Here is an 11,847-nt window from a genome sequence, read left to right as displayed (position 1 = left end):
ATTTCAATTGGAATAAATGATACGTTGTTGTTACTATTATATATCTATGTGACATTTTTTATATTTCCTTTGAAAATGGTCCACGGACTTCATTTCTTTAGGAAGAATAGGTTGCCTTCCACGTACCTAGTTTTCCAATCCTTTTGTACCATGCACACCTTTATGCTAAAACTAGAGGTGTGAAAAAAAAAAAAAACAATGAACCGGTCAAACCCGGACCAGCAATTGAACCGAACTGCTCGGCTCACGGTGTTCGATTTCAAAAATCCAGTTCAGACCAAACCGACCAAATATGTTAATTAATTAATTAATTTTCAATAGTTCGGCCTTGATTCCAGGCGCCCAACAGCCATTTACCCCACCATTCTGCTGGGCCCAACTCAAAACCCAAATGTTTTCCCTATTTCTCTATAAGCCCAACAGCCCAAATACTAAACCCCATTTCTTCATTCAATCTCTTTCTTGCTCTGTCATGGACCTAAAACCCTAACCAGCTGAGCTCCCCCTTTTCCCCTTCCTTCCGTCCCCTCTGAGTCCCTGACCTCCTCCTCTGCAACCAACAAAATCGATTAAAGATGCAGCATGACGAGGTGATATGGCAGGTTATCCGGCACAAGCATTGCAGCTACATGTCAAAGTATGTGCCTTTTTCTTCCTTTTTTCTTCCCTTAAATTTTGAGCATTTTTACTTGCGTTTTTGTATTATTTCTTAATTTTTTCGTTTCTTTTGGCAGAATTGAAACTGGGATTTTCTGTAGAAACCCCTATAACGTTACCGGGATTTGTAACCGGAGCTCCTGCCCTCTCGCTAATAGTCGATACGCCACCATTCGCGACCATGACGGTACTTTTTTGCTTATTTTTTCAAGCAATTCTGATCGTTTTAGCCGATTTTCCAAATTTCTCGTTATGTTGATGTCAACAAATTCGCCCCTACGCTGGCGGAATTTATAATTACTTGTATATGTTATGTTTGGTTCCTGCAGGAGTCTTCTATCTTTATATGAAAACTATCGAGAGAGCTCATATGCCGAACAAATTATGGGAAAGAGTGAAGTTGCCGCGGAATTATGAGAAAGCACTTGAAATCATTGACAAGCATCTGGTATTTGAAAACCCTGGACCCTCTTTTAACTGTTTATTACCTCACTTGTATATGTTATTAGCTTTCTAGAAGTCGTTAATCACATTGACCTTTCTGAGTTGGCAGCTGTATTGGCCTAAGTTTCTCGTGCACAAAACAAAGCAACGGCTAACTAAAATGACTCAGATGCGGATACGCATGAGGAAGCTTGCTTTGAAAACAAGGTTGGTATCTTCTAAATCTGTATCGCTTTTCTTTTTATTTTATTTTTTATTTTTGTTCTGTGCGGTGAATGTTCACTCCTCTCGTAATTATTGTTCTTTAAAAAAATTGTCTGGAAAGTGGCTTCAGATAACGGTTTCATTACTTTCCTAATGTCCATATCAAGGATGCTATGTTGAACTGTTGTATCATGACAATTTATCGTGTTTTTATCAGGGAGAAAATAATGACAACACCAAGGAAACAGATAAAGAGAGAGGCTAGAAGAGAGGAAAAGGCTGAAAAAGCTGCACTGTTGGACCAGGTTATAACTTATGCTGCTGCCATACGCTATAAATGCACCGGAGTTATCGGTTATGCATCCTGATCTCATAATGGTTTACTATTCTTTTGCAGAGCATTGAGAAAGAACTATTAGAACGCCTTAACAAAAATGTTTATGGTGATATATACAACTATCCATTTAAACAATACCAAAAAGTTCTTGATGGGGCAGAGGTGGAGACTGCAAGAGAAGAAGAGGAGGAGGAGGAGGAGGTATTCTTGTACAATCTTATCATTTCCCTGTTTTTGCAAGTATCTCAATTAGCTGTATAGAAATCTAAAATATTTAATTTTAGGTTTATTTGAAATTACATTTTCTCACAATGTAAATACTTTTGTGGTTGGAATAAGCAGGAACCTGAGATTGAATATGTTGAAGGCTATGATGAACTTGAAGAGGAAGATGATATTGAAGATTTTGCTGGTCTTGCAATGGACAATTCACATGCAGATGACGATAATGGTACAGCCATATTCTAGTATCTTAACATACGAAATGGGTGCATACATACTGTAGTTTTATTTCATAAGTCTAGTATTCATACTCTATGTTTGTACTCTGTCGTGATTTTAAAGGAAAAAAAGTTCACCAGGCATTGTTCTAACTTTAACTGGTGAAGAAAAGTTTGTGTGTATCAAATGGACTTAAGAACGGATCTTAATGTGCAGTTGGAATCGATGAAGAGGCAGAAGTAGTTGCTCGCAAGAGAGGGCGAAAGGAATCTGCCTTTACTTCTAGAAAGTTTGAGAAGGATGAACCTGCTGTCAAATCGAAGAAAAAGCCGAGGGTGCTTGTTGAGGTAATTCTAGTTACATTGTAAATTCCTGCAGTCTCACTACGTTGTTAATTATGCTCTAATATAACTTTAATCATTTCAGTGATTATGAGATCAGAAAATGGGTGATTATATTTTTAATAGCTTATAAGCCACTATTTTGAAGAGGTCCAAATTTACTGGAGCTCTGCAGTTGGTTTCAGTATAGTCCTGTCACTCATTAGTTGAAATTAGTGATAATATCACTTGAAGTAAAACTAGTAGCACTGTCACCTTAGACCGTTAAACAAAGCCTATTTCCTATTATGGGGATAGACTAAATGATCCCAGGTTGGATTTAGATCTTTTCATATGTTAAAACTAAGGTTTTTCAGTAATTGGTCAGTAGAGCAGCGCCCTTCGTACAAATAATAGCTTTTTTTGTTAAATGGGAAAGTCACTATAAATAACTTGCTATGTCCCCTGTATCCACGTCTCTTGTGATGACTGATGTGCACGACTCTTTCTCCCAATATGAATCTATTCCTTATTTTATCAGGTGGAGCATGAAGATACTGGTGCTAGGCAAAAAACAGTCCAGTGAGGGCTACTGCTTATTTCATCATTTGACCTGTAAAAGACATGGTTGCAATGCTCTTCTGCTTGTTCAGTTGGTTGTCGGTTCTTCACAAAGCTTGTGGCGCAAAGAAGAAACTTTCTGAAGGAGACCAAGTTTCAAAGATTTTGATAGCTCAGCATGTGCTATTCACACCTTTTTTTTACTTTCCGCACACCCTTGTTAATTTTGTTCATTCATCTTCTTCAATTCATTTGATCCGATGTCCGGAAATTGAAAGAGGTGTGTGAGAGGTAAAAATGGGGGTGTGCATCCTGCATAGCACCACCGTTTTGATTATCGTAGAAAGACAATTTGTTGTTTTTGTTAATACAAAAAACCAAGGTACCCAGCCTATTGTTATGGTTTACGTTGCCTGACGAATCTATAAATCTCACAGATTGTACTGCGAGTTTTGTGTCTCATGTCTTTTGAGTGAGGATCTGGTTAGAGTTTGGAGGCAGCTTTTTGGTTTGTACTTCGGTCTTCTGGGTTGTGAACGTCTTCCGTAACGAAGCAAGACAATTTTCTTTTTATTCCAAAGGATATCCCGGCTTTTTGGTAGGCAATTTACTTTTCTTATGTGTTCGGATTTTGTCTTGTTTATGAATTATTTTACTCTATTTGGATTGCTTTCTTGTGAATCCTTCTGAACATTCTCGTTATTTATTTCACGACAATGCTCTTTAAAATGTAACGGGGTTGTAGTTAAAGTGGTTAAAAGTGTGTACGCTAAAGGAAACTGCAGACGAATTAAACGGTTGAATACATATCATCAAAACAAAGGAAATTAGAAGCCCTCTTCGGCCAAATGAATCACTTATTCTTATTAATTTAGGTTGTCAACTTGTCATCGGCAGCAGACAGCAAGCGGCGCTCTTGGAAAAACCGGCTTTTGTCCAACCACTCGACAATGCAACCCACATGGTAAAGATGCGAGCATGGCATAAGAAATGCTTCCGGACCAACCTAATCTCCACAACGCAAATCGAACACGCTGCGGATACACTATCCACTCTCGTCTTCTCCTGCTTCTCAATCGACCACTTGCAGTCACAAACTTAGGGCCATCTGTGTCCAAGCCCCTAAACCAGACCAAACCCAGCCACCATATATGTTAACAAATACAAGTACACGTATTTGCCTCAGGTTTCGGCAGACGTTAAGGGACGTGCTAAGAGTACGTCCCGTAACAAAATTGGTCGTTACTATTTGGTTTTGGGTGAGTGCTCATCTTATTCTAATGGGATTTGTCGCTAAATTGATTAATATCCCTATGCTGTTGTGCCTATTGGCTAAGAGGGGATGTACTCCCCTATGAATTTGAGTTTGAACATCCTTTCTGCAACTTAGATTAGTTTAAAATAGTATACTGCATGCTTGTATAAAAAAGAAACTGAATAGAAAAGACCATCCTTGTCGATGTTGCCAAATTAACCATTGTTCCAGTGATTTTTTCTAATTACGATTGTATTTACTTAGAGTACAAGTTATTCATTTCCTCTTAATTTACTATAAATAAAAGCGCTAGTATATAAAGAATCACACCTTCTCTCTTCCTCAGATAAAATAGGCTACAATATAACGTTGTTTGATGGGATAAAAAGCAAGAGTTCTGTCGGACATTACCAATTTCAAGATAAAAATAAACGAAAAAAAAGGACAAAAGATGACCATGTAGAACAAAATAAGAACAAGACTAATGCATTTGTTATCTTTACATTCACCAAGAAAGAAATTCAATTTTTTCAATTCAAGCCAATCAAATCATTTAAATTGTGGATAATGGTAACCCCCATTACCTCGTTTTGCTTAAAACAATTTACAATTACCAGCAAAATTAAGCCTGTTTTTAACCAAAAAAAAGAAAGAAAAAGAAAAAGAAAACAAAGGAACAAAATATAATATTTAAACAACTGTCCAATCATTTTCAACTGTATTCGAAGGTTTTTCGACAGGAGATGTATTTTCCGGCTTGGGAGGCTTTTTGGAAAATAATGATGACTTGTTGTCGAAGAAACTCGAAAACTGTTGGTTACCGGGGCTAGTTGAGCTTTTCGGGTCCTTTGATGCTGTTTTTCTCAACTGCTTGTCTTTGCCACCAAAGTTGAGGGTAAGCCTCCTAAACCGCCGTTTTGGTTCGCCAGAAGGGGTTGTTGATTCGTCTGGCTGATTCATTGCTCTTAATGCTTCCTCTGGATTGAGTAACATAGTCTCCACTGTTTCATATACCTGTACCAAGCGTTGTCCAAGTAAAATATCAAACTCAAATTCGGGTATCAACAAATTTCATTGCCTGATAATATTCCACGAACAAAGTTTACTAATTAACTTTCCATATTTTGAAGCATCCATTCTACGAGTGAATGACACCTTCGACAGATATCTCTGATCGGGCATCCATGACTACCTTAATCACAGAAGTTTGACATAAACTTGTAGCAATCAACCTTTTGGTTTAGCAAATATGGATCCATCTTACCTGGCAAAGCTCTTCAACCTTCTCAGTCCAGGTGCTGCTTTGACAAGAGGAAACAACATATTCCTTGCATTCATAAAACAGCTTCGAAAAATCACTGCTCGTGGACAGTTTAGCCTCAGCAATTACAAATCCTAAACCAAGCTGAATGTTGCAGAACGGGCATTATTAGAACAGTACAAGAGCAGTGGTAATGTACCACCTATTAGGTGATATTAAAAACAACCAAGCATGAGAAACACAAAAAATGATCTTACCAAAGAAACAAACAGCTGCTGAAAAAGCTCGGAAGGTGATATGTCCTCTAAACCATCCAGGATACCTTCCCTACAGGATTAACACAATGCTATTAATGTGATGTTAGACAGAAGTATTTGCTAAAACCAAAAACAGAAGTGATAAATTGAGCATTAGTTCTTCCTACTTACACTGCTAAATCCTCATCAAAGAGGGGTGCTTGTTTAACTGCTGGAACTGGTTTGGATGTATCCCAAAACTCACGCCACAAATTGCCTAACATCAAAGCATAACCCTATGAAATTCCATATATCAGATTTAAATATATGGTGGTAGTTGCAACTTCTAGATGCCTAAATAAGCACCCATTTTCTAGAATGAATGCTATACATCATTGCTATACACACAAACAAGGCTCCCTGCTTTGTGAGGGTGGGGGGAAGTCTATCTTACGCAGCCTTACCCTTGCTTTGCAAAGAGGCTGTTTCCATGACTCGAACCTATGAACTTATATTTCATTACTATTAAAAAAATAAAAAAAAATAAAAAAAAACTCATTGGAACTTACTACAAGAATGATCTTATATTCACAAAAGCCCAGGTTATGATAGTTGGATTACTGTTTGTTAAAACATGCAAAAAAAACCTTTTTAATACGTAGAGAAACTCAAGTCACCCATGCGATTGCAATAAAGCACAAAGCGCCCAAGCTCATTGTCCAATTATACATCTAATTTTCACTAGAGCACATTATATATCCCATCTATTGCAATACTATGATAGATTGGTCACCTAAGCAATTTCCCCATGTATACTAAGAGCAAGAGTTTTAACAGTAAAATACCTGACAGACAAGGTGCACTAACTAAAGTATTATTTTAAGCAAAGTAATTTTGTCTGTTTTATGCATTCTATATCCTCTTATAACTGTTAACTTGGATATACATAGCTGTTATGTGACATAAACTATATAGAAATGGAAAGACAGGAAGAGGTGGCACCTTCTTTTTGCATTCGGCTACTGAGATAGCCTCTTGTGGACAATATGTCAATACCAACAAAAGAGTCATTTTCCTCATCACTTGGCTCAGTCTCTGTCCAGTCAGGAGGGGAGTGCCATCTCACAAAGTCTTCCAAAATACAACCAGGATTTGCAGCCTACATATGATAATTAGCAGAACTTAGTTAACCAGAGAAGTCAACACATAGCATTCAGTGCATCTATAAGACTTTCATTAGTGTTGACCTTGAAAGCCTGCATGTCAGAGAGGAGTTGAGAACATCCAGCACCAACACTGACCATAAAAGATAAGGCAAATTGTCAAAAAAATATCTAGATTAATAAGAATAAAAATATGCATGTTCACTGTGATGTATATGTATATGTTCAGAGAACTAGGAAAAATAGACTCGCTTTAAGCAAAATACAAATGTTCCTTGAAATTCAAAAAATGACTAACAATTAACTCAAATACAGACCTTCCTGTTCGAAGCACAAACTCCTCATTTTCTTTGATAAGATCTTCAGTAAGCAAAGGTCCTTCCTACATGTAATAATGCTATATGATATATCTCATTTTATGGATGCAAGTTAAAATAGTAGTCCTTGAAGGACAGCTATTAAAACATACCTGGGTCACAGGGGAGTACACAGGTTCACCAGTTTCCAACATTGTTAGGTCGCCGGATGGGCTACTAGCACCTAGTCGGAGGGCAAGTTCCCCAGTGCTTAATCTAGCATACAAAATAGGGCCTGCAGGATTGTCTTTGGAAAGAGCGGATTCTTCTGCATGTAGACTAGCTTCCCTTATTACAAGGTCTAATTTTTCAGTGGCGATATCATGACGCCTTTTCCTAGAAACACAACAGTTCATCACTTGCAACCGCTGGTACAAAAGACAGGAATTCAGATCTGGAATCTCATCCAAGGGGATGCTAGGCACATATTGTTCTTCAGACCAAAGTCTTCTCAGCTGCATGGGAAGGAAATTCAAATCAACAAAACAATGATGATAAAACAGTGTTTTATGTATATTTAGAGCAAGTATAGCATAACAAAGCCATAAACTTTAAGAGGATGGAAAACTTTCTGGCTAGAATTCTACTCAGCAAAATAATATTGTACCTGATACTGAACCCAGTTTCTTCTTTTTCAATTTAAGATAATAAGTTTATACTCAAGATCACAAAACATTTTGCTCAAAAAAAAAAAAAAATCACAAAATACTCAAGCCTATACACAAACACTTATTCAAAGAGAAGCGTACTTCCAGAAAATATATAATGTGTTATGATTGCAATACAGGAAGCAAGAAGCGTGAGATCATATTTCTCTTTTTCTTTTCACTGTAAGTCATTGGAAAAATCTCAAAGAACTCATATTTCTTGTATACAGAACTTACTTCAACAACAACTCTGCACCAAAACAGAGTCATTTTCTTGAGGGTTCTGAAGCTCCCAATGACTTCAGCTAACTTAACAACAAGACTTTCAGGAGGAGCACCATGAATATCTCTAGGCAAAGATGCTGGGGTAACTGCCTCTGAACCAGGATCAATCTTCCATCTCAGAAAATTCCCCTCTGCGAATATCTTGCAAATATTACAACATAGGTGAAAGATCATAACACGATAATTAAAAAAAAAAAATTAGGAATAAGAAAATACCAACAGGAACTGTCATGAGGCCACCTAACTTATGAATCTACCTGCATCAAATAGAGACCGAATCAACGCTAGGACCTTCTCGTTATTACAAAAATCAGATGGCTTTTCATCCTTTTCACGAAGCATTAATGACTTCACTGCAGATAGACTCAGACCCGCTCTCTCCCTGACAGGTGAGGAACTCCCTGATGACGCCGAAAAATCTTTCAATGACTTGGACTTCTTTCCAGCCCTGGATTAAGTTTCCAAAATATTTAGGGCAGAAAGTTAGGATATCATGTACAAACTGAAAATCTATATTGATAGTGTTTTAAAAAACTAGTTTCAAGACTCGACTAGGTGGTTGTTGGGGCAAGGCTATGAAGAAAATGCCTAAGCCCATAACGTGTGGGTTCAAACTAGCCTTAACGCCTAGGCTATCATCTCAAGCGCCTAGGCGCCCTGGGGATTTGAATTTTGTTATAAAAAATTAAATAAAATAAAATATAAAATAAAAAAAACCCAAACCCAAACTACGTCATTTTGGGCAGGGTCTTTATAAAACTCATACTAATTTTATGTTTCTAACTTAGTTTCTATTAGTTTATTATGACTTTATTATATGAATTAGAGAAATAATAATAATAGTCAAATATTTGATTGCTTGGCGTGCTTGCTTGATTGTTTTACAAAGTATTATACTACATAGATACATACATATATATACATATATATATACATATATATATATATATATACTATAATAATTTGAGGCACCGTGAGGCCTGAGGCTATCACCTAGACGAGGCTATCCATGAAACGCATTGGCTTCGCCTTCACCTTTTAAACATATTTGATATGTAGGACCATTCTAAAACTAAGTGCATATCTTGTGCCACATTGATTACATTTTATAGCAAGAGACTTTAACGTTATAGAAAAGAACATTCACATCCCATGATAAACTAATATTCGTTTAACATAGGCCCCTTAAGGAAGAGGATCCCCCTTTATACAAGAAATGGGGACTAGTTCCAAGGGTCACTCCACATTCTTTTACAACGATTCCAACCGTCTACTATTTAAATCTCCATTCAATTTTCCTTACAAAAAATCAGTTCGGTCCGAAACTTTTTACCCATTAGATTCTCATGAAGAAATTTCAACATCTCTTAGAACATCATGCTCATCAATTTCTTTGCGCACAACCGATTTGGCTAATATTTTGCAAGGGTTATCTTTGAAATTTTAAAAAAGACAGTTCGGATCGTTAAATTTTAATGTGGAGTAGGGCCCACAAGTAGTCCCCATATCTTACAAGAAAATTCAGATCCCTTTCCTTAAGATACCTGTTGTTTAACATATAAACATATTCACAATGTTGAATAGACTTACTCAACGGCTATAGCCAATTGTCTCATAACAGATAACGGAGGAATCAGAATGTTGTCTGAGACTAAGCTTTCAACTGATGGAATCATCTCTGCCCCCTTGTGAAATATCAAATCCCAATTTATCATCAAAGAAAAAACAATAAATTGAAACAAAAGGGCTAATAAATCAGTAAATGTAGTTATCAATCACAAACTTCCAGGATAGGCATCACATAAATTGGATGATAATCGTGTTTTTTTTCCTGGTTATCTATCAGCATAGTACAATTGAAGGGTGCTTTTCCATCGTTATCGGTTACATTAGTTACTCAGTGTGTATCACTACATTTTCTCAATATGTACAGTAACAAACACCTGATTTAAAACTTCAGTTGCCTTTCCTAAGACAAGAACAAAACCAGTCCGCCAGGTTCAGGGGAAAGGTCAAATAGTTTACCTTTTAATTCGGGAATATTATGTGATTATGTATTGATGATCTAAAAATAAAACCAAAATCTTAGAAAAAAAACCATTATAATGTGTGGAGACGGAAGTAAAAGGTATAAAGAGGCAAACTTACCTTTGCTTCAGTATCGTTTTTCATGTTCAGCAAATACAAATTTTCATCATAAAACGGGACTGCCATGGAAGAATACTCAGCCTTCTCAGTATCTTCACCTCCTTTCTTCCCTAGTCCAATGTTCCTAAATCTATCCTGCCAATCTTGCTTTGTCCCTATGTTCGGTGGTCTCCACCCAAGATGCTTCGATTCTTTCATGCCCTGTATTATTTCATTCCCAAGCAACTGAAATCAAACATACCTATCAAATCGTAAATAATCAAAAAACTTTTACTCAATTAAGCCGGATTTAACAATGTAGCTTCTTTTCTGTATTTTCTCAGCAACCAAACAGAGAATGATCCAAACTGCTCCTAATTCCTAAACCAAACACCAAAAAGAGAAATCCTACAAAACTTAAAGCGATTGATCCTACATTTCCAATCCAAAACAATTAATTCAAAGCAAATTTGAAATTCCAAAAAAAATAACAACAAACTGACCTTGGCCTCTCCCTCCTCCCCCGGCGATTCGTAACCTGCGTAATCGATCGAATTCCTCGGCGATTCCTTGTCAGAATCTTCACCGATTCAACACCAAATTACCAAAAAAGTTAAACAACATTTATAATCCGAAAATAAGAAATGAAATCCCGAAAAACAAAAACAAAAACAAAAATAGCATTTGGGAAAAATCAAAAGGAAGTCGGGGCAGTAAAAAATAGTAAACGGAGAAAATTACGGCTTTAGTGAATGAGATTAAAAATAAGATTGACCTCGATCGGGCTTTAAGTCAGAGAGAACTCGCTCCGCTTTAGCCGCCGCGGAATGGAAGGCGGTCCTCGCTTTGGATACAAAGGAGGGCGGCTCCATATCCTGCGCTGGGGGTGCGCAGGTTAAGAACTCACTGTGTGACTACTATTGCTGCGCCAAGGGAGGAGTCCATGTCTGTAGCAGCCGAGAGATGTGGGGAAGAAAATGGCATTTGTGTACAGAGTGAGACTTTCTCAAACTCGGATGGTTTTTATATTTTTTGGGTTTTGAAATTTTTTATTTTTTTCTTAAGATTTTATATTTGTTAATTTTTAAATTTAATGAGATACGAAATTTGACGAGAAAATCATTATGGATATTTTACCCGGCCACGCGGTCTGCCGAAGGGAATAAGACCATCTCCAACCGAAGAATCCGGAGGATTAGAAGATCGAAAATAGCACGAAAATCGTCTTCAATCGAGGGCTTGGCCAGAGGGTTCGTAGACCTCACGGAATCTGAAATGACCAAAGGGCCATGTAGCCAGACTGGTGCTGGCCAGAAATTCCAGCAATCCCGTCAAATATAACCAACACGAATATATATATCCGACATGAATGCTTAAACAAAAATTTGAATCCAACGGTTAGCTGACATCAGTTACTGTTGGATTCAAAATTTTTGGGCCTTTTTTTTTTTTTTTGGCCTTTTTTTTTTAATTCTTAAAAATTCTAATTTTTTTTTCTTATAAATACCTAAACCATTCATTCACCATTCCTAACCATTTCAATTCTCATATTT

At 37.0% G+C, this 11,847-nt stretch overlaps 2 protein-coding genes across 5 annotated transcripts; one reads left to right on the top strand and one right to left on the bottom strand.

Annotated features, from left to right (window-relative positions):
* The first annotated feature begins 455 nt into the window (after window positions 1-455).
* Window positions 456-3,411, top strand: LOC125468394 (protein MAK16 homolog). 2 transcript variants are annotated; one of them, XM_048564063.1, is made up of 9 exons: window positions 456-637; window positions 735-844; window positions 987-1,105; window positions 1,211-1,308; window positions 1,523-1,610; window positions 1,703-1,843; window positions 1,985-2,093; window positions 2,300-2,430; window positions 2,945-3,411. In XM_048564063.1, the coding sequence occupies exons 1-9, from the start codon at window positions 576-578 to the stop codon at window positions 2,987-2,989; spliced, it is 903 nt and encodes a 300-aa protein (XP_048420020.1). In that variant the 5' UTR covers window positions 456-575; the 3' UTR covers window positions 2,990-3,411. The 2 variants fall into 2 exon arrangements, with proteins under 2 accessions (XP_048420020.1, XP_048420019.1); XM_048564062.1 differs by having other exon boundaries at window positions 1,982-2,093.
* A 1,278-nt stretch (window positions 3,412-4,689) lies between these two features.
* LOC125468448 (rab3 GTPase-activating protein catalytic subunit-like) lies at window positions 4,690-11,327 on the bottom strand. Of its 3 annotated transcripts, none has more exons than XM_048564212.1 (14): window positions 11,070-11,327; window positions 10,798-10,874; window positions 10,316-10,540; window positions 9,758-9,852; window positions 8,425-8,615; window positions 8,120-8,298; window positions 7,349-7,690; window positions 7,197-7,261; window positions 6,964-7,012; window positions 6,719-6,875; window positions 5,909-5,993; window positions 5,738-5,807; window positions 5,484-5,624; window positions 4,690-5,233 (listed from the first exon to the last, which is right to left on the bottom strand). In XM_048564212.1, exons 1-14 carry the CDS (start codon window positions 11,164-11,166, stop codon window positions 4,910-4,912), a joined length of 2,097 nt encoding a protein of 698 aa, XP_048420169.1. In that variant the 5' UTR covers window positions 11,167-11,327; the 3' UTR covers window positions 4,690-4,909. The 3 variants fall into 3 exon arrangements, with proteins under 3 accessions (XP_048420169.1, XP_048420170.1, XP_048420171.1); XM_048564213.1 differs by having other exon boundaries at window positions 10,316-10,516; window positions 11,070-11,325; XM_048564214.1 differs by lacking the exon at window positions 11,070-11,327 and having other exon boundaries at window positions 10,316-10,556; window positions 10,798-10,862.
* Window positions 11,328-11,847: the final 520 nt, after the last annotated feature.

The sequence above is a fragment of a genome, unplaced genomic scaffold (assembly GCF_019419815.1).
Source record: "Pyrus x bretschneideri cultivar Hongxiangsu unplaced genomic scaffold, Pyrus_bretschneideri_v1 Contig38, whole genome shotgun sequence".
NCBI classification, from domain to species: domain Eukaryota; kingdom Viridiplantae; phylum Streptophyta; class Magnoliopsida; order Rosales; family Rosaceae; genus Pyrus; species Pyrus x bretschneideri.
The sequence above is the reverse complement of the archived record's forward strand: the minus strand, read 5'-3'. Positions and strand labels throughout refer to the sequence as shown.

What these genes read in the sequence shown, in the direction of transcription:
- LOC125468394 (XM_048564062.1), top strand. Translation starts at nt 576, where the DNA reads ATGCAGCATGACGAGGTGATATGGCAGGTTATCCGGCACAAGCATTGC. An exon ending in CACCATTCGCGACCATGACG is followed by an intron (nt 845 to 986) that starts GTACTTTTTTGC and finishes TGGTTCCTGCAG; the next exon opens with GAGTCTTCTATCTTTATATG. An exon ending in AAGCTGCACTGTTGGACCAG is followed by an intron (nt 1,611 to 1,702) that starts GTTATAACTTAT and finishes ATTCTTTTGCAG; the next exon opens with AGCATTGAGAAAGAACTATT.
- LOC125468448 (XM_048564212.1), bottom strand. Translation starts at nt 11,166, where the DNA reads ATGGAGCCGCCCTCCTTTGTATCCAAAGCGAGGACCGCCTTCCATTCC. An exon ending in GGGAGGAGGGAGAGGCCAAG is followed by an intron (nt 10,541 to 10,797) that starts GTCAGTTTGTTG and finishes GTTTGATTTCAG; the next exon opens with TTGCTTGGGAATGAAATAAT. An exon ending in AGCAGCTGTTTGTTTCTTTG is followed by an intron (nt 5,625 to 5,737) that starts GTAAGATCATTT and finishes TGCAACATTCAG; the next exon opens with CTTGGTTTAGGATTTGTAAT.